Raw genomic sequence first — 25818 nt, forward strand, 5'->3', positions numbered from 1 at the left:
GAAACCTGTAATCTCCTCCTGTTTAATCTGCACTGAATTTACATGAATTAAGTTCTTATGTTCTTATTGACAAGATCATGTCTTTCTTTGATTTTCATTAGGTTTTATCTTCAGAGTGAGGATAATAAAGATCTATCCAAATACCAAATGTCATTACCAGTGAAAAATCAAACTATCAGCAAAAGCATAGCAGAAAGATCATTTAACAGTCGTACTTTCATTAGTAATTATTAAATTTCTTTTGATGATTCAAAACTCAATTTTATTTATGGTTAATAAAACTGAATTCAAGGCAAGAGTGAAAAACACTGGTCTTGTGGGAAAAATGAACCAGCAATCCTGAATAAACTACAAAGGCACTGTTTAGGAATGGTAGTAATGCAGATTTTCAGTAAGCCTAATATACCTATTTTAAAAACAAGTTCTAATTTACAATGGATTCCAAAGAAGCACCTCCATCTTAGATTCTGGGGATTTTTTTCCCCTTGGAGTGCTAATTTTGAACAGACTCAACAATTTTCACCATTTACTGTGTTTTAATGACGCACATACTAAGATTAGTTAGTATCAACCTTAATATTAGTGGTTTGAAGAGGAACTGATCAAAATGTTCAGAGATTATAGAACTTTCCTTTTTCAAAGTCTTTATTCATGGAATTGACTGGTGTTCTGTTTCTTTATTTCATGACAGATGTGTTGATATTTTGGAACTATGTGAACAAGAAGATTTGATGATGTTTCACTACCACACTTTAAAGCTCTATAGCTCAGTTAGTGCTCTAGGTAACACTAGAGTTGCTTTTGCACTTTGTAGCCATGTGGATGTATCTCAGCTATTTTTTACAATAGATAATCAATACTTACCTGGACTTCTACGTTCTGGATTCTATGACTTGCTCATTAGTATTCACTTGGAGCACGCCAAGCAAGCCAAACTCATGATGAGCAATGAATTTATCATTCCAGTTACAGATGAAACTCGAAATATTAAATTATATCCTGATGAAACAAAGAAGCATGGTTTACCTGGAGTAGGGCTTAGCACTTGTCTTAAACCAGCCTTTAATTTTTCTACTCCATGCTTTATTGCGACCAGTGAAGATCATCAGACATCCATCCCAGAGATCCCCCTGGAGATACTTAAATCCAAGGCCATAAATATGCTAACAGAGGCAGTGCAGTGCAGTGGGAGTCATATACGAGACCCTGTTGGAGGACAGGTTGCATTCCAGTTCGTTCCTGTTCTTAAGCTGATAGCAACGCTGCTTGTAATGGGTGTTTTTGATGATGATGATGTGAAGCAGGTGTTACTCCTCATTGATCCCACTGTGTTTGGAGAGCACAAAGAAGAAACAGAAGAGAGGACAGAGAAGGAAGAAGTGACACAAGTTGAAGAAAAAGCTGTAGAAGCTGGGGAGAAAGCAATCAAACAAACAAAAGCTCCTGCAAAGGGCTTGTTGCAGACAAGATTACCAGAATCTGTTAAGCTTCAGGTGACCATTTACTATAAATTTGTTACTTATATTCTACTCTTGATGAAAAAAGGATTGTGTGTTTTTTGTCTGTTCTCTACTTAATAAGATGTGAAATTTTGAAGGTCTTTAATTCCACTTTGCCTTAAAACCTCAAATTCTTTTAAAAAAATTGATGATGATGCAGATCTTTCCACATCTATCTACACTTAAATAAATATGTGAATACATACTTATTTCATAAGAACCAAAGAGTTAGACCAGGTAATCTTTAAAGGATCCTTCCAAGCCAAAAATAGTGTGTGATTTCTAGATATTTTGGGTGCATGGAGTGGTAGATTGTGTGTGTAATGTATTATCAATCAGATAAGGAAACCACCATTTTTGTATCCTTCACAGTGTTGAAACAAAAATATGGGAAAAATGTCTCTCATTTTTACTGTCTGATGCAGTGTATAGTATGTGCTCAAGTTTTCCCCCAGAGTTTGCAAAGCTGTTGAGATGGTCTGTTTTCTCTACCCTAGATGTGTCATTTACTCAATTATTTTTGTGACTGTGAACTACAACACAGAGTGGAAGCAATTGTATCGTTTGCAGACCGTTATGTATCAAAATTGCAGTATAACCAGAAATACAGGTACAATGAACTCATGCAAGCCTTGAACATGTCTGCTGCATTGACTGCCAAGAAGACTAAAGAATTTCGGTCTCCTCCTCAAGAGCAGGTAATATTTAAAAAAAAAAAAAAGATTGAATTAAAGATTTAAAAAAAACCACTTTATGATGACAAAATTAAGTCCTGACCTGCTGGAGAACTAAAATGAATTTGAAAATAAATTTATTCCATGCCACAAAATATTGAATGTCAGAATGTTGAAACTTGTGTTCTAGAACTCATACTGTAAACCGAAGTTATGAACAGGTAAAGTATGGCTATATACTAGAATAAGTCCTAGGCTATTTCAGTGTTTTAACTGTGTTTTAAATCCCTTCAAGATTAATATGTTGCTCAATTTTCAACTGGGAGAGGATTGTCCCTGCCCAGAGGAGATTCGGGAGGAGCTGTATGAATTTCATGATGATCTTCTAATTCACTGTGGTGAGTGGCAAGTTGTTGATACAAGTTTTGTTTGTCTTTTTGGCACTTGACAGATCAGTTGAAAATATACTAGCATGAGAAGTTTTTTTATTAGACTAGCAGAAGAAGTTTTTTTTATTAGATGTGCTACTGTCTACAAAGTGACTTTACTGACAAACTTCAGTGTATATTACAAAAATATGGGAAACCCGTGCATGGTTTTAAGTTTCACTATTAAAACTCTATTAAATATTATATAATATTATTCTGTTTATATACCAGTTTTAGACTTATTGGGGGAAAAAACATCCAAACAGGCAGGATGGCTTACCTTAAAAAAATTTATATAAGCACATGTATGAGTACAAGCAGATAAAAGGTGTTGAGGGGACACAATTGCTGCAAAGCTGAGCATCAGAAATTAAATTTAAAAAAAAGCAAATGCAGAGTTCTCTGCCTGCTTTACCTTGCTTTCCTCTTGTATGCATAACTGTGAGAGTCAGTCCTTATAAAACACTCTTGCACTGCATACTTGAAGTGTCCCTACTCATTTAATTTGGATTTCCTGTACAATTTCATGTGGGTTTTTTATGTCTATTTTTCTGTTAGTTTATTGAGTTTGTTGAGATCTTAGTCTAATTCAGACAGTCATGAAATTATTAACATTTGTAGTCTGAGTCATCTAATTATTACTGTTCATTGCCAGCAATTATGCAGTTAAAACTGAAATAAACAAGCTTTTTCCATCAACCTACTTAGTAGATTAATTCAGTTACTCTTCCAGTATGTTGCTTAGTTCTATGGTTTTTGGCATCCATCTTGTCCAAAAAGAAGGGGCCAATGTCTACAGTCAGTTGACAGCATCTCAGTCTCTTCCCCAGGAAGAGCATGATATTCCTAATGGTTAGTTCTTCCTCATCCACCCTCTTGCTTGAGGTCATTATCAAATGTTTACCAATACAGTCTGATAAATCTTCCTTTGCTGGTTATCCCTAAAACCAGTGTTCCCTAGTTCATGGAATTGTGCTGTTTTAATGACCTGTAATTAAGTTCCTGTTTTCTGTTTGAAGACATGGTGCCTCCTATTCCATTCTGTGCTTGTATTGTTAAGGTTTCTGATATTATTTTGCACTGCTATATCTGAGTACCCTCTTAGAATCTCCAGCAACCAGCGAGCTGTGATTTTAAAAGTCATTTGTAACCTCAGCCCTAGCCTCAGCCAAAGATGGGTCTGCAGGTATCTAAGCCGTGCTCCATCAGTTTACTTCTGAGGGTGTTGTACAAGACAGTATTAGAAGTCCTTAAAATCAATATTTGTGTCTGTAAGGCAGAAATTTAGTTGGTTTATCATTACTTGTTTTTCACAATCCTCTGTTAACTGTTGTTCATCATTTCTTCTAAGTGCTTGCCAAAAACTGTCTTTCACTCCATAATTTTTCCTTCAAGTGTTAAAATGACTAGCTAGTATCCTCCTATTTACTCCTCTTTCTCTCTGCTTTTATTACATCTATTATAATAAATTATTACAGCCACCTCCATTGTTCAGTCACTTAGCCCTTGATCTGACCTCTGGTTTCCAAAGGTAATTCCCATTTGGCAGCACAGAGTACTCTAAGACTCCAGGATGGAGATTATGAAAGCCCTACAACTTACTTGGAAATCTCTTAACTCCACAATCAATTAATTTTAGTTTAAAACCTTGTGGCTGCTATGGTCATTGAGTTAGTTTAGCTCCTGATCACTCTTCATATTTCATTAAGTGAAACACTAGTTACTGCAAGCATTGAGATTTTGCTTTTTAGGGATGCACTTTTATTATTTGTTTACTACATTGTAAACATGTACTTTGAATGAGAGTTCCAGATAGAGAAAGCACTGTCTTATGATTAAAATATTTTAAAGATACTCTGGATTCTGTGCAAAACTGTATTCATTCCTTTGTACAGATTTATCAGAGGTGGTTGCTGTGGATAAATGCTCCTCATTATCTGTGTCCTGACTTGGTCCTGAAAATCAGTACTAAGCAATCACAGCTGCAGACTAAATGAATAGGAGTTCTGCTTGGAATGTTTAATCAGCTTTTTAGTACTAAGTATACTTTGCCATCTAAGTGGAAAACTATGTATGCAATCAAGCAATTAAAGGCTTCTTCATAATGAATATAAGCAAATAGTTACTCAGGCAGTCTTAATCCTAGCACGTCGTAACTGGGAGTGGTTAATTTTGCTGGCAAAATAATGGTCGTTGATCATATTTTTTTATGTGCAATTTCTTGCTTATAAAAACCAAACAAATTTACAGCATATTTGGTAACATCATATTAAACTGACAGTTACCTGGGTTGAAACCATCACAGTACACAGACCTCTGCCAATAGAAGAAAGCAATTAGCCAGTAGCAACCTCAGACAGTCAGCTTCTGAATGGATTGCAACCATAAGACAATGCAGAATGAACATGGAAGAGTAGATGAGACCCCACATGGAGGAGGCACAGACCTCATCTACCCCAGTCCAAGACTCTTAACTCATGATCCCAGTGCATTTCTTCCTGTCTGTCCATTTCAGCTTCTTCAGAGTTCCTCTCCCAGTGTCCTTTTCTTGTGTCCAGGGCCCAGATTTTATTTCAGTGCCAGATAGTTTGTTCCTTTAATATCCTTGTCTGTGCTGTCTTTCCTTTCATTGCTGGTGACATTTCCTGTTCTTACTTTTTTTCAGACTGACTGTATCCCTTCTTCCTTCTTAACTTTTCATTTTGCCAAGCCAGTTCCACTTATCCCATTTCTTAAATTCTGTACATACCGTCCAATTTAAATTTTGACTTCCTTAATTCCCTCTCATTGCCTTTGAATTTTATCACTTGGTCACTCCTAGTCATAATTTCCCCTCTCCCTTTTGTAGCTGCCAGCAGCAAAGTTTCTCCAACTTGATACCACATATCTGTTCTATATTCTTTCTTAGTTAACTGTTTAGGACCAGTTTTAGCTACTGCAGTTTATTCTTTTCCCCCCTGCTTCAGGTTCTAGGTCTAGTATCCTGTCTGAAAATCTTTTCCTCTTCTCAATTTCTCTTTGACAAGCAAACTGCAAAAGCTTACATTTCAGCTTGGCACAATCTCTGATCTGGAGAGAGCCTGCTTAGTTGTTCTTTCCTTCTGCACATAACACATGTGTTGTCTGATGATCTCTAAGAGGTGTGAGAGACTTTGAATGGTTGTGAAGTGGTGTAGTGAACTGAACTGAATTAAACTGGTCATTTTACCAGGTATTAAATGATCTGGTAAAATGGCATCCCCATCTCATTGTATACATTTTCCTGAAAAGCATGTGTTACCCACAAACCTCTGAAAGTCTGCCTTCTTACAGCTTTAGATTCAGTTGATGTATTTGTTTATGGCTGCTAAATATCTCGACTGAAAAACTGTACTGTATTGTAGGATACAGCCATACACTTCTTTCTTTAGCCTACATTCTGCAATATGAAACAAAGGATCACATGTTTAATCAAATATGAATGTGAGTCATATTTTGTTTCTAACCAGTTTTATTTTATGCTAAGGTATTCCACTAGAAGAAGAGGAAGAGGAAGAAGAAGATTCCTCCTTGACTGGCAAACTCCGTTCATTAATGTACAAAATCAAAGGTCCGCCAAAAGCAGAAAAATTGGAGCCTAAGGAAGAAGAAGAGAAAGCTCCTAGTAAGTTTTCTTTCCATATAAATACTTTCATGATGCAAGTGTCAAAGTTCTACACAGTCAACAGGAGTGTATTTTCTAATAAAATTTTATAAGTGACTGAAGAAGGAGACTGACTGTTTAAATATCTTCTGCCTCTTAGAACTATTTTTCTGCATATGGAACACCTCAGATGCATTTTTAAACAAAGATTTTGGATCCAGATCATTAACTCTGGGGTTGAAAATTTACAAATTATTTATAAAGAACTGTGAAAGGCTAATCATGGCCTAATACTCTAGACTCAAGCATTCTAAACTTGGGAAGATCTAATTTTATGGGTTTTTTTAATGAAAAAATTCTTCTTTAGAGCTTATCTCCATTTCCTTCTATTACGTGCTCTATTGCCTGTTCATATACATAAACAGGCAAATACAGACAAGCACATAAACCCCCCAAAACACTTGCAATCACAAACTTCTTATTCTGAGTAATATTCCTGTACATATCCATTCCCATACCCTCTTCCGTAAGATGCAAGGGTCTATACAGGGGAGATTTGTTTTGTGCTTGCAATTCCTCAACTTTTTGCGTAAGCTTTTAGTTGAGCCTCTTTGAACAACGGCCACTGGGCTCACATGCCACATGAGAATTCATCCCAGTGAGGGTGATGTGTGCTATGAATCACACAAACTTTGTCTTTGCTGTTGATATGACTTTTCAACCCTTAGTAGTGACTAGGGATGGTAAGGAACAAGCAAGGCAAAAAGCCAGATTCCTCCAGGTCTTCCTTTAGGACAGATTTTTGCTGAGGTTTCTTCTTGCCTTTCTGAATCAAGATTGGGATTCTAGCTCTAAATCTCTGTAACGCCAGATATATGTGTAGGATTCTCCAAGTGACTTCAGGATGGTTAACCAGTAACCAGTTATTCTTCTTTTTTTTTTTTTCCGAGTTGCTCAGTTTGTCAATAGGCCCATATACTAATGTGGAATGGTTAATTTATTTCAGGCTCAATAATAAATCAAGAGTTTTGTTTGTTGAGATTAGACAGCAAAATTATTTTATAACTCATGACACTTCTTACTGATCTGCTTGCTCTGGAAAGCACCTTAGAATGTTTGTCTGGTCTGAAGGCATATTTCGGTCTGTTAAGCTCATTAATGTGTTTTAAGTACATTAAATCTTGTAACAATCTGATATGCTGCATGAGGCAGGGCTTCATTCTCCAGTGACTCATCTGTTAGCATCTGCTTTCTCTTTAACGGTAGCAGGCCCTACTAAGTATCTGGAAGTATCATTTCTTCTTCAGGTTTCGTGTGGATTCTATTGTCATGAGTCAGGAAGTATTCACTCCTAAAACCTCAGGGCACATGGTGTTTGGTCCTTGGAACAGAGCAGTTCACTTATTTCATGTACCAGAGCTTTGGGTTACAAGAAATGTAGGTTGGAAAAATGATCCCACAGTATCTATCTTTCTGGAAATTTCAGAAGATTAATTTATTTAGGCTTGGGCTTCTCCTTGGAGTAATGCAAGTACAAATATGCACATGGATTAATTAATTCAAAGCATGATGAAAAATAATATAAATATATTATATGCTTGACTGTAGCTGGAGACGCTGAAGTTTTTAGTTCATGTGTGCACTTCCCCTTTATGCATCAGGAGATTTGGAATTCACAGAGTAAAGGAAATGGATGCCAGAGGTACTCCCAATCCTCTTATGTGTATGAAGAGGTGTGGTGGTGTGCATGATGCATACCTATTTCCAAGATTAAAATCTCTGGCCTTGAGTGTCTTGGCATTAGTCATACATACTCAGTGTGAATATCCATTAGAAGGAAAAATAAATCTTCCTTTACTCTAAGCTTAAATTCATTTCTTATCACAAATGAGCTTTCACCCAAGTGAGGAATGCCAGAAATTTCAACCTAGTATTAATGATGAATCAGTAAATTTTGTATTTAAAAATAAGTTAGAACTCTGAAAAAAAACACGTAGAGGCAAAGAATTAGTGTTAATAATGATTATAGGACTTTTGTAACTATCAAGTAAAAATTGAGATAAGCCATGACATGCCACTAAGAGTAGGGCTATCTCTGGGAAGTACAGAATTTGCTCCCACAGGCTGAAAGCCTAATTATGGAACAGAACCTCAAAATTAATGATGGGTTTGCATAAATACAATATTAAGTAAGCTAAGAAAGAAGTGTTATTAAGTGAAAGAATAGTGTAGACACAAACCCCAAAGGATCTACACTATCTATAAACACTTTAGTGATGGAAAGTGGGAGGGAGCTGTTCTTGCCATTGGAAGAACTTTGGGAAAGTCACGGGGTATGTTTGCTGGTAATTGAAGAAAGAAACTTGCATTGTTTTAGGAAGTAGGGTGGTTATTCCTGTTCTGCTTGATATCAAGCATGAACATTTGTTGGAACAAGGACTGGAACATGTGTCTAGTTTTTAGGTAAATTCCCTAAACTTTGGGTTCAGCAAAACTGTTTTCAGCATCACTGAATTTGCAGTGTCTACAATACAGGTGCATCAAGCAATTTTTATTCAGTAGTTCCAAACAATACAATGTTTTTAGAAAGTGCATTACCAAGTGACAGTGACTTGACCTAGAAATAAGGAATAAATTAAAAGCCTAAATGCAACATTTAATTTACAAGGATGGTTTTCAAAATCATGGTCAACTTAAAGGTTTTCATTGTCAACAGTGCTGCTGTGGACTTGAACATTATGTAGATGTTTATTGTTTTCTATCTCTCAAGAACATTACATTTATCTTGAAAGATCTAAAAGTTTCTTTTCCAATTTAAAAACCCTGTTCAGTCTGTTTGTGGTTTTTTACAACCTCTTTGTTGCCTCCTGTTGCATATTTTACTATAATACATGTCTTTGATGCTTTCTGTTGGAAGAGCTAGTAACATTTAATATATTTTGCTTTTAGCTACACTGAAAGAACTCATATCACAGACAATGGTGCGCTGGTCCCAGGAAGATCAGATCCAGGATCCCGAATTAGTCCGGATTATGTACAGCCTCCTCCGTAGGCAGTATGACAGCATTGGGGAGCTCCTGCAAGCCCTGAGGAAAGCATACACCATCAGTGCTGCCTCTGTGAAGGACACCATCAATCTGCTCGCAGCACTGGGCCAGATTCGCTCCCTTCTCAGCGTGAGGATGGGAAAAGAGGAGGAATTGCTAATGATTAATGGATTAGGGTATGGAATCAATGGAATTCTGTTTTTAAGTTGGTGGGAAGATTTTTGTTATCTTGGTAAATCCGGTAATTTTTGTTCCTAAAAAATTAATGCTGTACTGAAGTGTAAATACGTACTAGTGATTTACACTTTCATGTGTATTTCCAAGGTGGCTCCAATTATCTCTCTAACAGTATCAGAAGGGTCAAAGTTTCTCTGAACAAAGGTATTACCTGAAGAAAACTGACTCCTTTTACTACAGTTAAACCTGATGCTCAAACCTTATTCAAAGTACATGTTTTAGCAGCTCTAAAGATCACTAAAATTTTTGCTGGTGTCTACCTATATTGCATTTTTCCCAAACTTAAAGCCCATTTTATATTTCATGTATGAGTGGATAAACTTGTTGTTGTCTTTTCAATTGCAAATTCAGAAGAAATTTCCTTTATATAGCACCAGATGATGTGAGAATATTTTATACATCTTTGCTATCAAATTACCTCTGTTGAGCAGTGGTATTGTGGTGCATTCTTGCGTGTTTGTTATTCCTTTTGTGTGTCTAAATGCTGGTTGGGCTATTTAATGGTGGAAGGGAAAAAGAACACAAAGTAAATTATTTCATTTAAAATGGTGCATTTAGAGAGAAAATTATAGTTTTGCTACCTGAGAACTATATTTATTTGTCTTCAGAAATATTAAAAAATTCTCTCCTTTACAACAATTGTAAGAAAGTTCCATTATTTTTACTATTTCAATGTAAAATTGATACTTTTTGTATAAATTGCAAAGACTAATCTCTTCATTTGAATGGATCTATTCATGGCAATGACTCATTAGGCAATGTGCAACAGTATTACCCAATTTGTCCCTGATGCTGAGTTTGTAAATTTGCTGAGAATTATATGAGGGATAAAGGATAAATTTTGCCTAAACATGGTATGGATATAAGCACCTTCCAAGAGAGGCTGTATTGAGACTCATCCATTCTCAGTTTTCTGTATTTCTTTAAAGCAGGAATGATGCCTGTTATTTGCCATGTGTTTTTAAAAGGTTGTCCTAAAATGTTAGAAATCCCTGGAATTCTGTTGAAATCTAGTCCCTGGATTATTTTGACACACATAAATTGTCTTCTGGAATATGAAATCAATACAGAAGATTCTAGAAAATGTTGAGGGAATGGTGGGCAGAGTGAAAAAGTTAAAATAGTCCTTCATAATGGACCTGCATGGCACTTCTGACAGAATTGGAAAATAGTGATGAAATACATATAATAGATTACCTTAAATACTAAGTCTATTTATTGTCTTTACTTTGTGAACTGAGGAAATTAAGAGGTTACAGCAGAAATATAATTGATTAGATTTCATTTTCTTGATCTCTGTTCTCAACTTAAAAGCTAGCGAAACATATTCTTTTCCACTTAGATCATCACAGATTTATTTTTTTTAAAATTTAAACAGAACAGATGGTAGGAGCCATTTAGAGATGAAGAATTGCCATCTCAAAATAATTTTGAGGTTAATATTCTTCTTATGAAGAATCTACAAGAATTAGAGGAATGACAACATATTTAAATGGGCAACATTTTGTTTGCAGATGCTTTTGTATTAAGCTAAATTCTAAGAATTTTAAATGATGTTAATACAATGAATGCATACTTCTGAAATCTCAATGCTTCGACTTAAATTAATTTGGGATTTCTTAAAAGCAAATTGTCTTTTCTTCCATTTTAGGGATATAATGAACAACAAGGTGTTTTATCAGCATCCCAATTTGATGAGAGTCTTGGGCATGCATGAGACTGTTATGGATGTGATGGTAAATGTGCTTGGTGGAGATAAATCTCAGGTAATTTCACCACAATTTGTTATGTGTTTTGCATTTTGAACCTTCCCGAAAATATATTAGGAAAGAAGTTTAAGAGCTGTTTAAGAAGTGAACAAAAATATATCCCATGTAAACTAGATTTTGCTTGTCCAAATTAAAGTATTCACTAATGAAAAAAGTAGATTTTTTAAAATTTTACTAGAGGGAGAAAGCCCAGTAGCCGAGCCTTGATTTTTAAAACTTGAGATATTTTAGGTGTTTCATTTTTCTTTTAATAGGATAGAAAAATGTTTTGGTTTTAAATATATACTTTAACTGCATTTATTGGAGGGGTATCTCTAGTAGGAAAATTTACCTCTTCATCTTAAATGAAGTGTTACTACCAATAAATTATAATAAGAGACTAAACCCAGTTTATATTTTAATGCTCAAATTTATGTACTTGAATTAAGCAAAAATTTTCTTGCAGTGTTGTGTTCTCCCTTTTCTCTGTATCATGCTGGAATATATATATACATGTTATTTTAAAGGCAGAGTGGCATAAATTTTGAGATGCCTAACTGAAAATCTTTGCTCCTGAGGAAAGTGAGAAGTGAAGTGCGCATATTTTCTTTTTTCGCTTTGCTCATGCCTCATGTTTTTATCCTGTTGCCTCCATCCCAAAAAGAGATGTCTTCTCTGATCCCAGTATTCCTTATCTAATATACTTTCGCCTGGCCACTCATTTTTCTTATGTATTTGGAACAATTTTCAGCCCAATATTCTACATTTTGCTTATCTTTTCTCTGTCTTTCCATTTTTTGTAACTTGAATGGCTTCTATGTGCAGCTGCGCCACTCTTTGCCTCTTAAATCAATAATTCCTTAAATGCTTATACATTGAATCCACCTATACCATTGCAGTTTTACAAAGTATTCACATACCAGTTTTACTATTTCTGTTGCACTTCAAGGCAAGTTACAATTAATTATAGAATTATTATTACTTTGCTAATTTATAGGTACTACAACTCCCTGGTTTTGCTATAACTTGTATATAGACCCAAAGGTGATAAAAAGTCCCTGAAACCCAAAATAATGAAACCCCCAATGCCTTCTAATTTTATTAAATTGTTTTCCTAGAAAATTTTAATAACACAGATCCACAAAAAAACTTTACAGAAATTACCATGATATCCTTCAAAGGAAATGCAGACTTAGAAAACTGCTTAGTAACCTGGTGTTGTGTCATTAAATGGCTTGGCCACCCAAAATAACCTATTTCATGTCTCTGTCTTTATGAATTACATGTAGACAATAGGTACCTCATGGATATTTCTTTCTGTTCAGTGTTGTAGCTTCAAGAGATGGAATGAGCAATCATGTAATGTAGTCATTTGCTTAGGGATTGGGCATTTTTCTAGGTTGTGGCAGCAGGTTGTTTAAGCTAGATCTCCAGCTTCTTGGAATAAATGGTTAATTATGGGGCTGTATTGTGAAATATACTGTCTCTGAAGGAATGATGGGAACGTTAAAACTTGTCAGTTCAAACTGGTATGTCATCTATAGTTCTCTGAAAAATGATTTTTCAACACTTTAAAGGCCTAATGAATGTGAAAGTTAAAAGGAAACGTGTGTCCTTTCTTAAGTTAGAACCAAAGTAACTGTCAGTTGCTTATCACCTTGGTAACTTCACTGTACTTTCCTTGTGAGGAGTGCAGGAAGAAGAACTGGAACAGATTGGTAATTAACATATTTCACTGCTTTGTCAACTTTCCTCTTCAGCAGATCGCTTTTCCGAAGATGGTGGCAAGCTGCTGTCGGTTCCTGTGCTACTTCTGCCGCATTAGCCGGCAAAACCAAAAGGCCATGTTTGAGCATCTCAGCTACCTACTGGAAAACAGCAGCGTTGGACTGGGTATGCCACGTAGCTGCAACACCTGAAAGCTAGAGCAGGAGCAACTGTGATATCACAAGACTGGTGTCTAATTTGTATAGCAGGCTGAAACATGCTTAAACCACCTTGCGGTTTAGCCTTTTAATTTTTTTTTCACTTTTGTTTTGTGCTAATGTGTCTATGAATTGTATTAGGAACAGAATAGTCTGAATCTCTGTTTCAAAACACCTTGAAAAAATTTGTATTAAACACATGGTTTGACATTTTCCATTCAAGATAGTTGTGGTTTGAAATCTAAGATTAAATTGACTCCTTATCATGCTTGCTGGTTTCATCTGGGTTAAATTTCCTTGCCTCTACAGTTTAGGCTACTGAAATAAATTTCATATTTTTCTTTTGAACACTGACTATGTTTTTAATGCATGTGCATTAGATTTTGTAACACAAGGAAAAATTTGTTACCTAGATAGATGGCTATAATAATAAGATATGTCAAGGCAAGACAGCTTGTGATTTCACAGTGATTTAGCTGTTCATGTGTGCATTTGGCCATAAAAACCACAGAAAATTGGAAAATATGAAAGAAAGAAAACAGGTAATTGAAACTTGAAATGTCTCTTTTTGCTAAAGATAGGCATCTTTTAAAATCTTGTCTTGATAAGGCTGTGCAGAATTATGTAGTTAATGTATTTGTCTCCTAAGGAAATAGTATTCCCCCAATTTGCTATATTGTTAATTCTGATTTTTTTTTTCATCTATATTTAAAACCACTGTGTTTCAGTATGCTTACAGATATGGATGCGAAACCAGAAAAAAAATTCAGCATTTTTACCTTATAAAAACAGTTGACTGTGCTCTTGGATGGAGAGCTGCCCTAAAATGTTCTATGAATAATTTGTGTTCTAGATTCCAGCGCGATTGCTGCCCTCTGCTGCGTGAATGTGATTACTGCAAACTCCCTTTAATCATCAACTTTTTTCTGCAGCATTTCCTTCAATGAGGGGTTCGACACCACTCGATGTGGCAGCAGCCTCTGTGATGGACAACAACGAGCTTGCACTTGCATTGGAGGAGCCAGATCTTGATAAGGTGGCCACTCTCACCTATTTACCCATTTATTAAGTGCTGTACTTGTGCTGAAAGGGTTTAAAAGGGCAAGCTTGATCATAGCAGTTTTTGAATATGTTGTCCTCAAAAATACCCACTCTAGTTACGTGTTGTTTCAAGGTAAGGTTGACTGAGCAGTATTTTCCCTGATTTTGCCTTATGCTTATCAGGAGTCAGAACAAAAGAGATTTATTTCTATCTTCTGCATCCTTTCACTATTGTTGTCATGTAGAAAGGATGACAAGAAAAAAAGACATGAAACAGGAATATCAAGAAGGGTTTTTTGGGGAGGAAAAGACTGAGAATTAAGAGGAGAATGGTAGAAAAGGACACAGGTCTTTTGGCTTAAATCATAAAGATGTGTGGGCATGGAGGCTAGAACTAAGAGAATGGAAGGACAGGTATTTCAAGATGAAAGGTGAAACAAAATTTTAAGGGTAGGGTCAATGGGAGACTGAATCCAGAATTCAAGTCATTGGCAATGGTTAGGAATAAAAAGGAATGTGAGGAGAGGCAGAAGGAGCTGGAAAATATGTTAAAATGTAAAAAATGGCATGAAAGTTATTTGTATATCATAGGAGCAAAACAGATTTAGAGATAGAAGTGAATGGTCAGAAGAGGAAGAAAGCAGGTAAAGGAAGTTAGACATGCTAGCAGAGCATTGGGGTGCAAAAAACAGAAAGCAGGGTTTAATAAAAATGAAGAGAGTAGTTAAACACCTAAATGATGGCTTAGCAAAGGGAAAGTTTCTGTGCAGGATGACAGGATCCTGAGATGACAGCGGAACTCATGGGACTGTTTGTGATTAGTACAGGGTGTGGGAGAGGAAAAGTTGGGCAATTGAAATAAATGGGCATATTACAGTGATAGCTGGGGGAAGACAGGCAAGAATATGAATGGAAAGGATGTGAGACAGCACAGCAATATACTTACCAGGCAAAATGCTCTTGAGAAGTATTAGCAATTCTCTATCACCTGCAAAATTGCTGAGTGCACTCTGTCCTGTCGTTAATAAAAAACGGAATGGTATTGATATCAATCCTTGGGATACAACACTAGTGACTGGAACACAAGTATGTATTCACTTATTTCTGAATAAATGCTTGAAAACTATCAAGTCCTGTTAGGAATTGTATACTTTTTTTCTCAGAGTGCTCTGAGTAACTTCCTTACTTCGTACTGCAACAAGCAAGTTTTCCACATTAACCCATTTTTCCACTGTTGCAGCCTTTTGGCGGCAATTTGTATACTGGATCAGCTGACATATAATTCTTCCTAAATTCATAACTTTTTCCCTATTAGGACATTGGATAATGACTAAATATAATCTTTTAATCTATTTTGGCTGCCTGCCATTTTAAGGAATTATAATTTATTTGTTTTTTTACAAGTTCATGGAAGATTCTTCATGGTCATTTCCCATTTTAAGTGCTATAACCATGCTCGTATGTGGTCCTTTGCACAACCATATGATCTTTTATTTTATTTGAAATACACAGTTGTCTGCAAATTAAAGAAATTTGTCATAATTTCTCAAAGATTTCCCTTAGTTAAAGATGCACTTCTTGATAAGAAATGTTGTGTTAGAAATTTTTGTATTACCAAAATTTTTTAGTCTTTCTGGTTTCAGAGTCTTAAAACTGTTCATTAATATTTATCGTTCTTCTGAAAATTTGTGATAGCTTTCATATCCATTAAAGCTAGAATTACACAATATAAAAATTTGATGCAATCTTTATTTTGCTATTGTAACAAATAAACCATACATGGTTATTGATCTGATTTTAAAGCTGTTCAGTATTTTAGTTGTCGTGTATGTACTGTCAAAAAGATCTAGATTATACAAGATTTTATTCTAATTTTCACATTCCACATTTGTTCATGTTGTATTTTTGTGTCATCATATAATTAGGTAACTTCAGAAACAAACAGTGCTAGCCTTTTTTCATTAAAAAACCCCCTATGATAGATAAAATAATGAGCTATGTTGTTAGATTCTTAGGTTAATTGCCCAGAATACAAAAAATCTTGGAAAAAAAAATACTGTTCTCATTCTGGTTTATAGCTATTTTTAGAAATATATTTCTAAGCGTATGAATAAATGATTGCTTCTGTATTGCAGGTTGTTACCTACCTGGCGGGTTGTGGCCTGCAGAGCTGCCCAGTATTGCTGGCTAAAGGATATCCAGACATTGGATGGAACCCAATAGAGGGTGAACGTTACCTGTCTTTCTTACGATTTGCAGTTTTTGCTAACAGTAAGTCTAATGTCTTGACATCCAGATTCCATCAAAAGGTTTCCTTTAAATAAATTTCCTAACCATCAAAATATGTTAAATCTGAAGAGACATTAATGCATGCTCTCCTCATTGCAAACACAAGACTATTGCTGTATGCTTATCATTGTAATTTTTTTTTAATCTTCATAGTTAGCTGTATTTTTTTTTAATTTTTTTTTTTTGCAAATCACATAATTGAGTAGATTAACCTGTAGCCATGGAGCCATGGTAGCGAATCGTGTTAGGAATTCCTTGGCACAGGAAGACCAGGAATAGGCGTTACTCAATATATTCTTGTTGCTTCTCTGGGAAAAAAGTCTTTCCTGTGCTCTAGCATGTGGTCCCTCCCATGGGAGACAATCCTCCACAACCTTCTCCAATGTGAGTCCATCCCATGGGCAAAAATTCTCCACAAACTGCTGCAATGTGGGGCACTTCTCCATGGGGTGCAGTCCTTCCAGGACACGCTGCTCCAGTGTGAATTCCCCAAAAGTCCTACCAGGAAACCTGCTCCAGTGTGGGATTCTCTCTCCATGGGTCTGCAGGTGACTCTGCCAGGAGCCTGTTCCAGCACAGGTGTCCCAGGGGTTCACAGCCTCCTCTCAGGCATCCCTTGCTGCAGCACAGGTCTCCTCCATGGGCTGCCCATAAATCTCTGCATCCCTGTGATCCTCAATGGGCTGCAGGTGGATCTCTGCATCCCTGTGAGCCTCCATGGGCTGCCCATGGATCTCTGCATCCCTGTGAGCCTCCATGGGCTGTGGATGGATCTCTGCATCCCTGTGAGCCTCCATGGGCTGCAGGTGGATCTCTGCATCCCTGTGAGCCTCCATGGGCTGCCCATGGATCTCTGCATCCCTGTGAGCCTCCATGGGCTGCAGTGGATCTCTGCATCCCTGTGAGCCTCCATGGGCTGCAGGTGGATCTCTGCATCCCTGTGAGCCTCCATGGGCTGCAGGTGGATCTCTGCATCCCTGTGAGCCTCCATGGGCTGCCCATGGATCTCTGCATCCCTGTGATCCTCCATGGGCTGTGGATGGATCTCTGCATCCCTGTGAGCCTCCATGGGCTGCAGGTGGATCTCTGCATCCCTGTGAGCCTCCATGGGCTGCAGGTGGATCTCTGCATCCCTGTGAGCCTCCATGGGCTGCCCATGGATCTCTGCATCCCTGTGAGCCTCCATGGGCTGCCCATGGATCTCTGCATCCCTGTGAGCCTCCATGGGCTGCCCATGGATCTCTTCATCCCTATGACCCTCCATGGGCTGTGGATGGATCTCTGCATCCCTGTGAGCCTCCATGGGCTGCAGTGGATCTCTGCATCCCTGTGAGCCTCCATGGGCTGCCCATGGATCTCTGCATCCCTGTGAGCCTCCATGGGCTGCAGGGGATCTCTGCATCCCTGTGAGCCTCCATGGGCTGCCCATGGATCTCTGCATCCCTGTGAGCCTCCATGGGCTGCAGGGGCACAGCTGCCTCACCATGGTCCGCACCATGGGCTGCAGGGGAATCTCTGCTCTGGTGCCTTGGGATGAGGACTTGATTTATATTTTGCAACAATTACGAGAAAATGCAGTTTTCTTCTGACTTAAGAGTACCTTTCAGGAGAAAATATGTGTAGTGCTTTTTGGTTCCCAGGTGAAAGTGTTGAGGAAAATGCAAGTGTTGTTGTCAAGCTCCTCATTCGACGGCCAGAGTGCTTCGGGCCAGACCTTCGGGGAGAAGGAGGAAATGGTCTGCTGGCTGCTATGCAGGAAGCTATCAGGATCTCAGAGAATCCTAGTCGTGACCTTCCTTCCCAGGCCTATAAAAGAGAAGGGTAAGTAAATGTGAATGCTTGTTTGGCAAATGACAATTTAATAGCTGGTTCAATCATGCTTGCAGTATGTGGATAATAGAGCCTGTTGTGTAAGGCATTAGACAAGCAGGGAGAATTAGAGATTCACATCCACAAGCAGTTGTCATACGCATTCCTAAAGCATTAGCTAGATAAAAGTGGAATACAAGTTACAGAGAGAAAAAGCCCGAAGGACAAAACAAATGAGAAGACTGCTGTGGAATGAAGCTAAAGCTAAGCTAAAGTAAAAGAGGAAGGTAGAAGGCTCATGTGAAGTCAGCTATTACAGTTAGCCTGCATGCTTACCCTAGGGACAAAAGCCCTTTAGTCTGGAGCCAAAGGGATGAGAATGTCTGGTGAATAGTCTCTGGATCATGTCTCTAGCTCCAGAGAAGAGCTATAAAATGTAGAGTAGCAAAAATGCTAACTGTTATTTTTAACTTTTTAGTGATGAGGAAGAAGAGGAAGAGGAGACCGTGCACATGGGAAATGCAATCATGTCATTTTACTCAGCTCTCATAGATTTACTGGGACGCTGTGCACCAGAAATGCATGTAAGTTCATTCTACCACTTGCTTAGAAAATGTAAGGAGATTTGTAAACATAATTGTACATGTCTCGCTCAACCTTTCTCTATTCAAAACCTTCTTCCCTTCAAAAGATAGACTTTATGGTTTCTTGCTGTATTTAAGTGGACACAAGCTGCGAGCTGTTTATAAAGAAACATGGTCTTTTGATTCCCTTATGCTTTTTTATTTATCTAAAATTTTGGTAATTTTTATATGACTATGAAATCAAAGCAAGTATGAACTACAAGGGTTGCACAATAAAGTGATCAGTATGATAACTTCTGAAATTGACCCTTTATTATTCTCCAGAAAGCCATAAAAGAATTTTTATAAGAATGTGATAGAGGGCTGCTTTTTGTGTGCATTGATGAAATATGGTACCCACACCTTGTGAATATATGGAAAAATATGTAAAATAACTCTTTCAACCTGTAATGCCCGTAACAGCCACGTGCAAGACTTGGTTTTAATTAGACTGACTGTTGCTTGTTGGTGCTTAAAATTCTTTGGTAACTTAAAATCCTCTATGTTTCTCAATACAATAAGAGTAAGAAGCTTGGCTTGCAGCCTCCCTACTTACACTTACAAAAGCTATTAAGTTTATTAGCTATATGTGGCCCTCTATTGCCAGACACAGCAGTTTCATATTATGAAAATTACTGGTAGACCTTTTCAGACACAGGTTATGAATACCTAATTTCTGCTAGAAGTTGAAAGGAATTGCTCACCTCATTGCTGTAAATGCCTTTTGAAGATTTTTACAGCATAGAAATGATAGAAAAATGCATGGAGACATCACACAGGTCTGCATCCGTTTGTAGTATAAGAAAGCATGCACAAAACTTGTCACCATGGGTTCTCTAGGTAACATGGACATTTCATAAGTTTTGGTTTTATCACCATATCTGGTTGGTTTAGGAATCTTACCAATGTGGAGGTTTTTGCCTAATTGGGAATTCATAATATTGTAAAATAATTTATATAAAATAAAGATCAGATACAATGTAGGAACAGCTGACTTTGGCAACTTCATTCATTCTTGGATAAATTGAATTTCTGTACATTTTCTTCTGGTGTTTGAAAAAAGATCATATTAATAAAAGTATTTTGAGGAAAACTTTATGTCCCTCAGTACTAAATATCTTAACTGATAAATTTTTCTAACAGCTTATTCAAAGTGGAAAAGGGGAAGCTATTCGAATCAGGTCAATTCTTCGATCCCTAGTGCCAACTGAAGATTTGGTGGGGATTATAAGTATACCACTAAAGTTGTCCACAGTTAACAAAGGTAACTTCAATACTTTTATTAGACCATTTATTTTTTTATGAAAGCCTTTTGCCACATTAGCCTTCAGATGAAAAATTGAGCAGTTTTCTTAGTTGAATGTAAGCTGAGAACTGTTCAAATTTTAATTAGATCTGCATCAATTAGAGCTGCTCCAGTGGCACAAATATTTGCTCCTGTAGAGCACAGAGTGTAAGAATGTAAGAAATACTTTAAAGGATCACACCAATGGGCCAATACTTTTTCTCCAGCAGTGGCTTTAGAGACACTATCTCCTTAGGTAAAATATTTAAGCTTGGGCTCAGTCCAATGTATTTCAGCCCAATTTATTTCCACATTATCCAGTCATCTGTAGAATATTTTACCATTAATTTCTAAGCTTTCATTTAAGAGTGAAAGATAATTAAATTGCAAAATAATAGGGGTTTCTAAAGAATAAAAACTTTCTGTTCTAAATGAATCTTTTTCAGCATAGAACAAAAGTGAAGAATGTAGTTTTCTTTGAGTATGTGATTTTACATATTAAATGTAATTGTGATGTGTTTCATTGCCTTGGTGTTTCTTGCTTTATCAGTTACCTACTATTAAAAAATGCATTGTATGTTTGTGCAGATGGCACAGTAAATGAGCCAGACATGTCTGCCAGTTTCTGTCCTGATCATAAAGCACCCATGGTACTCTTCTTGGACCGTGTCTATGGTATTAAGGACCAAAGCTTCCTCCTTCACCTACTGGAAGTTGGATTTTTACCAGATTTAAGAGCTTCTGCCTCTTTGGATACAGTACGTATTTCACTATTGAGTTTAGGAGCAGTGCCTGGATATGGTGGCTCTGTAAGTGTAAAAATCTGTAATTTTAAGTCAAAACAGCTTTTAAAACAGGTATTATAGACTCACTATAAAACAAAACCAATATTCATTCACTTACTATGAATTTATAGTGCATAAGTCTGATTTAAACATTCAGCAGCACCTAATGAAATGTAAAAGTATTTTAAAATCTTTTTATACAGGCTGTAAAGTAACAAAATAAGTACATTGAGTGTACCGCAATAGGCCTAATGATTGCTTTTACTTCATTTTTGTTTTCAATAATTACACTGCAAATCCAGGTGTGTGAAGAAATTGATATGCCGAGTGTCATTTAAAGCTCAGTGGGGTTTTCTACCCTGTTTCGAGATAGATGCTACATATTCTTTTCTGCTGCTATTTGTTCAGAGTGCAGGGGTACAAGGGATGGAACTTAAATGGATGGCTTGAATTTTCTCCAATTGAAAAAGAAATTACTTTAGTCCTCATGTATACACTGGAAACATCATTAGCACCCAGCCCCTCAGGAGACTGAAGGACTATTACATTGTTATGTTTTATAGCCTTCATATTCAGTGACCTTTATCCAGTGTGACACTAACTCTCATTTACTCCTTCACACAGGTTTCTCTAAGCACCACGGAGGCAGCTCTGGCACTAAACAGATACATTTGCTCAGCTGTGTTTCCACTACTCAAGAGATGTGCTCCCCTCTTTTCTGGAACAGAGCACCATGCCTCTCTGGTGGACTCCACTCTTCACACAATGTATAGGTTATCCAAGGGACGGTCCCTCACAAAGGCTCAAAGAGATGCTATTGAGGAATGCCTGCTTGCTATTTGCCAGTATGTATGATACCTGCGTACAAATTAATTTCTTTTGTGCAGGATAGGTATTTTAAGAGCTTTTTTTTTTTTTGCCTGCAGTGTAGACCTAAGGCTACTTTATTCTTACATAAAATAAATGACCGGCGTTATCTCGGGAACTGAAATGTAGATTTCTCTGTTCACTCAAGAGAGTTCAGAAGTAGCACAATTTCTGTGCTACATCCTTAGATAGTGAGATTCCTTAAGCACCTAGAACTGTTTTTTCAAAACACTTCTAATGAATGTTTTGCCTCCCGGAATGTAAATTGACTTCAATTTTTATTTCATTTCCATTGAACTGTATGAATTTTGCTGATAACATCTATTTTTTAAAATTACAGCCATTTGCGTCCCTCTATGCTACAACAGCTCTTGAGAAGGTTGGTTTTTGATGTGCCCCTGCTCAATGAATACTGTAAAATGCCTCTCAAGGTAAATACTTTACTTTCTGTGCATACATACAGCATAAAATTTCAAAAGAAAATGTTGTTGTCATGTTTTTAAAAACAGAATGGGAAGGATAAAGCAATGTAAAATTACTTCTGAATTGAAAATAATGTTATTTGTTTTGTAGTCTTTCAAATTAAACGTAATGTTTGCAAAATTTTTGAAATCGTGCCTAATGCAAAGAGTAAGGTGATTATGATATTTTGTATGGTGAACTGTTGACTTTCCTGCAGCTTCAGCAAAAGAGTGTTTCCATGTATCAATTTAAATGTCAGTGTTATCTTGAGATTTCTTCTTCTGCTATATGAACTAAAATAACTCTTGGTGGGATGCATGGTCCAGGAATGAATTTTGAGTGAAATCTAAGAGACAGAATGCAGGGAAGAAAATTCACCTTTTATTTTGAGTAATCTGTAACTGAAATTTTATCTAGTTTTAACTACTTTTTCTTTTGTTTTCTTTTTTCTTTTGTTCTGTAAAAACAGAATTACGCCTGTTAGATTGTAGATTGTTAGATGATAAACGAATCCTATTTAGAACTATTTTGGCAGGTTTGTTTCACTTTTTGGGGGGATAAAACAGCCTGATCTAACGTCTGCAGCTTTTTGTGAAATAATTTAAATTTTGTCATATCTTAAAGCAGGGCTGCCATATTAACCATCATACTCTGAAGCATCATTAATTTTTGATTAAAAATGTGGTGTAGAAGGAGTGTTTGGTCTGTTTTTTAACTATTATTTTCCTTTCTTACACAGAACTGCAGTAAAAAATAAAATGTCAAGATTCTTGTCTGATACTAAAAGAGATTTTTAAAATTTCCATGGGACAAGAATTTTTAGTTCTACAGAAGAAACTGGTAGAAATTTGAAATTACACAGAAAGTGTACCAATAATCATCAATACTAGCTCTTTAACTGTTCAGATTTCCTGTATGATAGTTTTTTCTGTCAATTTTCCCAGACCTGAGCAATCACAGCCAAGAGGGTGTACTGCAGGTGTCTTTTACAGTGCTTTGAGAACTCTAAAGCAACTACAAATGACAGGAGTTAAGTTTTACAAATTCAGATTGATTTTTCATGAGAACCTATCATGTCCTGCCTTATACCCATTTCATTGTCTCTGTTTTTATCCTGTGAGCTAGTCTGTACTCAAATGGTGACAATTCTGAAAGTTTGCTACTCCCTGTAATCATTGAGAATCCCACAGCAGGAGCTGGAGATAATAAAGGCTTTATACTTTCACAATATGGGCTCTGCTGCTCTTCTAAAAAGAAAAAGAAGGAAAAAAAAAGACCTTTATTTTGAGCCATTGGAAATGAAGAGAGAGACACAAATAATACTACTCCTGAAACTGTTTAGCAGAAGAGTTTTTTATTTTGTTAAATAGCAATGTTTCACAAGCATTTTTATTTCTTGAAAATCTAGCTCTTGACAAATCACTATGAGCAGTGCTGGAAATATTACTGTCTGCCTTCAGGAATGGGAAGCTATGGAATCGCAGCAGAAGAGGAGTTGCATTTAACTGAAAAACTTTTCTGGGGAATATTTGATTCCTTGTCTCATAAGGTAACGGCTGCAATTCCCATTTCATTATGGGGTGGGTGTAAAAGTGTTACAGTGATAATTTGCTGTGCCAAGATGAGAAAGTTCCTGTTTTAATGGTTGTTTCATCTAATATGGGAGATAGAGCAATGGATGCTTTTAATGACGTGAAAAATTGAACACTGAATCTTGCAAGATTCTCTCCAAGCCAATGAAATTTCACATCTTTGCTTGATAAACTCATAAGCTTTATGCTACTAATGAGGAGATATGTATGTGTATAAATATATATTTTTATATATATATACATATATACACACACACACATATATAATGTGTAGCTCTCCCTGCACTAACATGTCAGTGTTGTCTGCTCTCCTATCTTGGCTCTACTAAACATTTCAAATTACTTTTTACTGACATAAAATTAATTTTAATAAATATATGCATGTGTTTATCAATTTGTCAGTATAACCAGAATAAATTTACATTGCCTGTCTTCAAATATATATTTGTATTTCTTTAGTTTTCCAGCTATTGCCCAGCTGAGGAGATATGATGAAATATACTATGAAATAAACACATTTCCATTTTTCTGTTGCAAAATGTGATATTGGGACTTTTAAACTTAGTTTTTCTCTCAGTAAGAAAACGTTGCATTTCTGATACAAGAAATGTCTTCCTGAGTAAACACTTTTTGTGCTTGCCTGGGATCAAAATTTAGCACAATCAAAAATCAGTTTAAGCTTTAGGACAATAAAAAATCGTGCCCATTGTGTCTCACTGAATTTATGTTCTCTTTCTGAGCTAAAGATTTAGATGATTGCTCCTCTAGGCATTCTGATTTATAATATTGAAATAAAAATGGTCTCTGCATTATTCTGAAATGGCTTTTTAAGCTCTATTCGTATTTGATTTTAGTAACATTTACCCCCCTCTTAGTGCTTTCACAAATGCAAAGAGTGTCAGGAGTGCTTGATGTAATCAAATGTTTCCAATTAGTACATCTTAGATTTTAACAGATAAATTAACGTGATATATTTCTGCCAATACTGGTGGCTTTTTTTATTTTTATTTTTCTGTAAATGGTAGTAAGCCCAGTGAAAGAAGTTGTGTAAATCTGATCTGCTGCTCTACGGTATTCTCCACATTCTTTTTTGTTCTAAGCTATTTACAGGTTTGATGTTATTAAAAATAATGAAATTACTATTAAAAATAATGAAATTACAGTAAATCAAATTTCCTTAATGAGCATATTTTAAACTGAAACTGTGCAGGGTGAAAAAGAGGCAAAATGACAATGGCTTCTGCTAATTCTGCAGAATTAATTTGAGAGCTAAGGCAGTGTTTTACAGATTATCATGCTCTGTACAGGCCCTCGTGGCCCGAAGAAAGCTTGAGTTGAACTCGTGTTGCATGCATATACAAAGTGTCAGCACAGTCTTATGTCAATCTGAGTAGTCTTAAGAATATATCACGTTGATATAACGGAAAATACATGTCATGCAACAATAATTCTATGTTTGAATTTTGACTGTGGCTTACTGTTTGTTTTCTAATACTTGTACATGGCTATGGCTGCTGGATTTCACTAACATTTTGCATGTTTTTCTATTGGGTTTTCCAACCAGTTCCTATCTCTCCTGCAGAAGTATGATCCAGAGCTCTTTAGAATGGCTCTGCCTTGTCTAAGTGCTATAGCTGGTGCCTTGCCCCCTGATTATTTAGATACACGAATTATGTCAACTTTGGAAAAGCAGACTTCAGTGGATCCAGAAGGAAATTTTGATCCCAAACCTGTCAGCACATCAAAGTGAGTCATGTAATTCATGGTGGTTTCCTTCCCTTAAATATTTTTATACTATTCCTTATTAACATTTTTATCTTCTGTAGGGATAGGGAGAGTTGGCTGGTGACTGACATGTTAGTGGTATTAGCGCTTTCAGAAGTAG

The 25818-nt window shown here is 36.5% G+C and overlaps 1 protein-coding gene across 1 annotated transcript in view; it reads left to right on the forward strand.

Annotated features, from left to right (window-relative positions):
• The window catches only part of RYR3 (ryanodine receptor 3), a gene marked incomplete at both ends in the record, with an annotated part of 192527 nt that overhangs the window by 96550 nt on the left and 70159 nt on the right, over positions 1 to 25818 (forward strand). Inside the window, 17 exons of the mRNA XM_084208173.1 lie at positions 692 to 1493; positions 1997 to 2197; positions 2469 to 2571; positions 6107 to 6244; positions 9173 to 9446; positions 11159 to 11273; positions 13019 to 13148; positions 14113 to 14216; positions 16357 to 16492; positions 18151 to 18331; positions 18798 to 18903; positions 20086 to 20206; positions 20816 to 20985; positions 21637 to 21857; positions 22220 to 22310; positions 23750 to 23890; positions 25516 to 25679. Coding sequence (XP_084064299.1) covers positions 692 to 1493; positions 1997 to 2197; positions 2469 to 2571; positions 6107 to 6244; positions 9173 to 9446; positions 11159 to 11273; positions 13019 to 13148; positions 14113 to 14216; positions 16357 to 16492; positions 18151 to 18331; positions 18798 to 18903; positions 20086 to 20206; positions 20816 to 20985; positions 21637 to 21857; positions 22220 to 22310; positions 23750 to 23890; positions 25516 to 25679 — 3198 coding nt within the window. The remainder of the gene's footprint in view (positions 1 to 691; positions 1494 to 1996; positions 2198 to 2468; positions 2572 to 6106; positions 6245 to 9172; positions 9447 to 11158; positions 11274 to 13018; positions 13149 to 14112; positions 14217 to 16356; positions 16493 to 18150; positions 18332 to 18797; positions 18904 to 20085; positions 20207 to 20815; positions 20986 to 21636; positions 21858 to 22219; positions 22311 to 23749; positions 23891 to 25515; positions 25680 to 25818) is intronic.

The sequence above is a fragment of the Fringilla coelebs genome (genome assembly GCF_963513975.1).
Source record: "Fringilla coelebs genome assembly, chromosome: 6".
Lineage (NCBI taxonomy): Eukaryota > Metazoa > Chordata > Aves > Passeriformes > Fringillidae > Fringilla > Fringilla coelebs.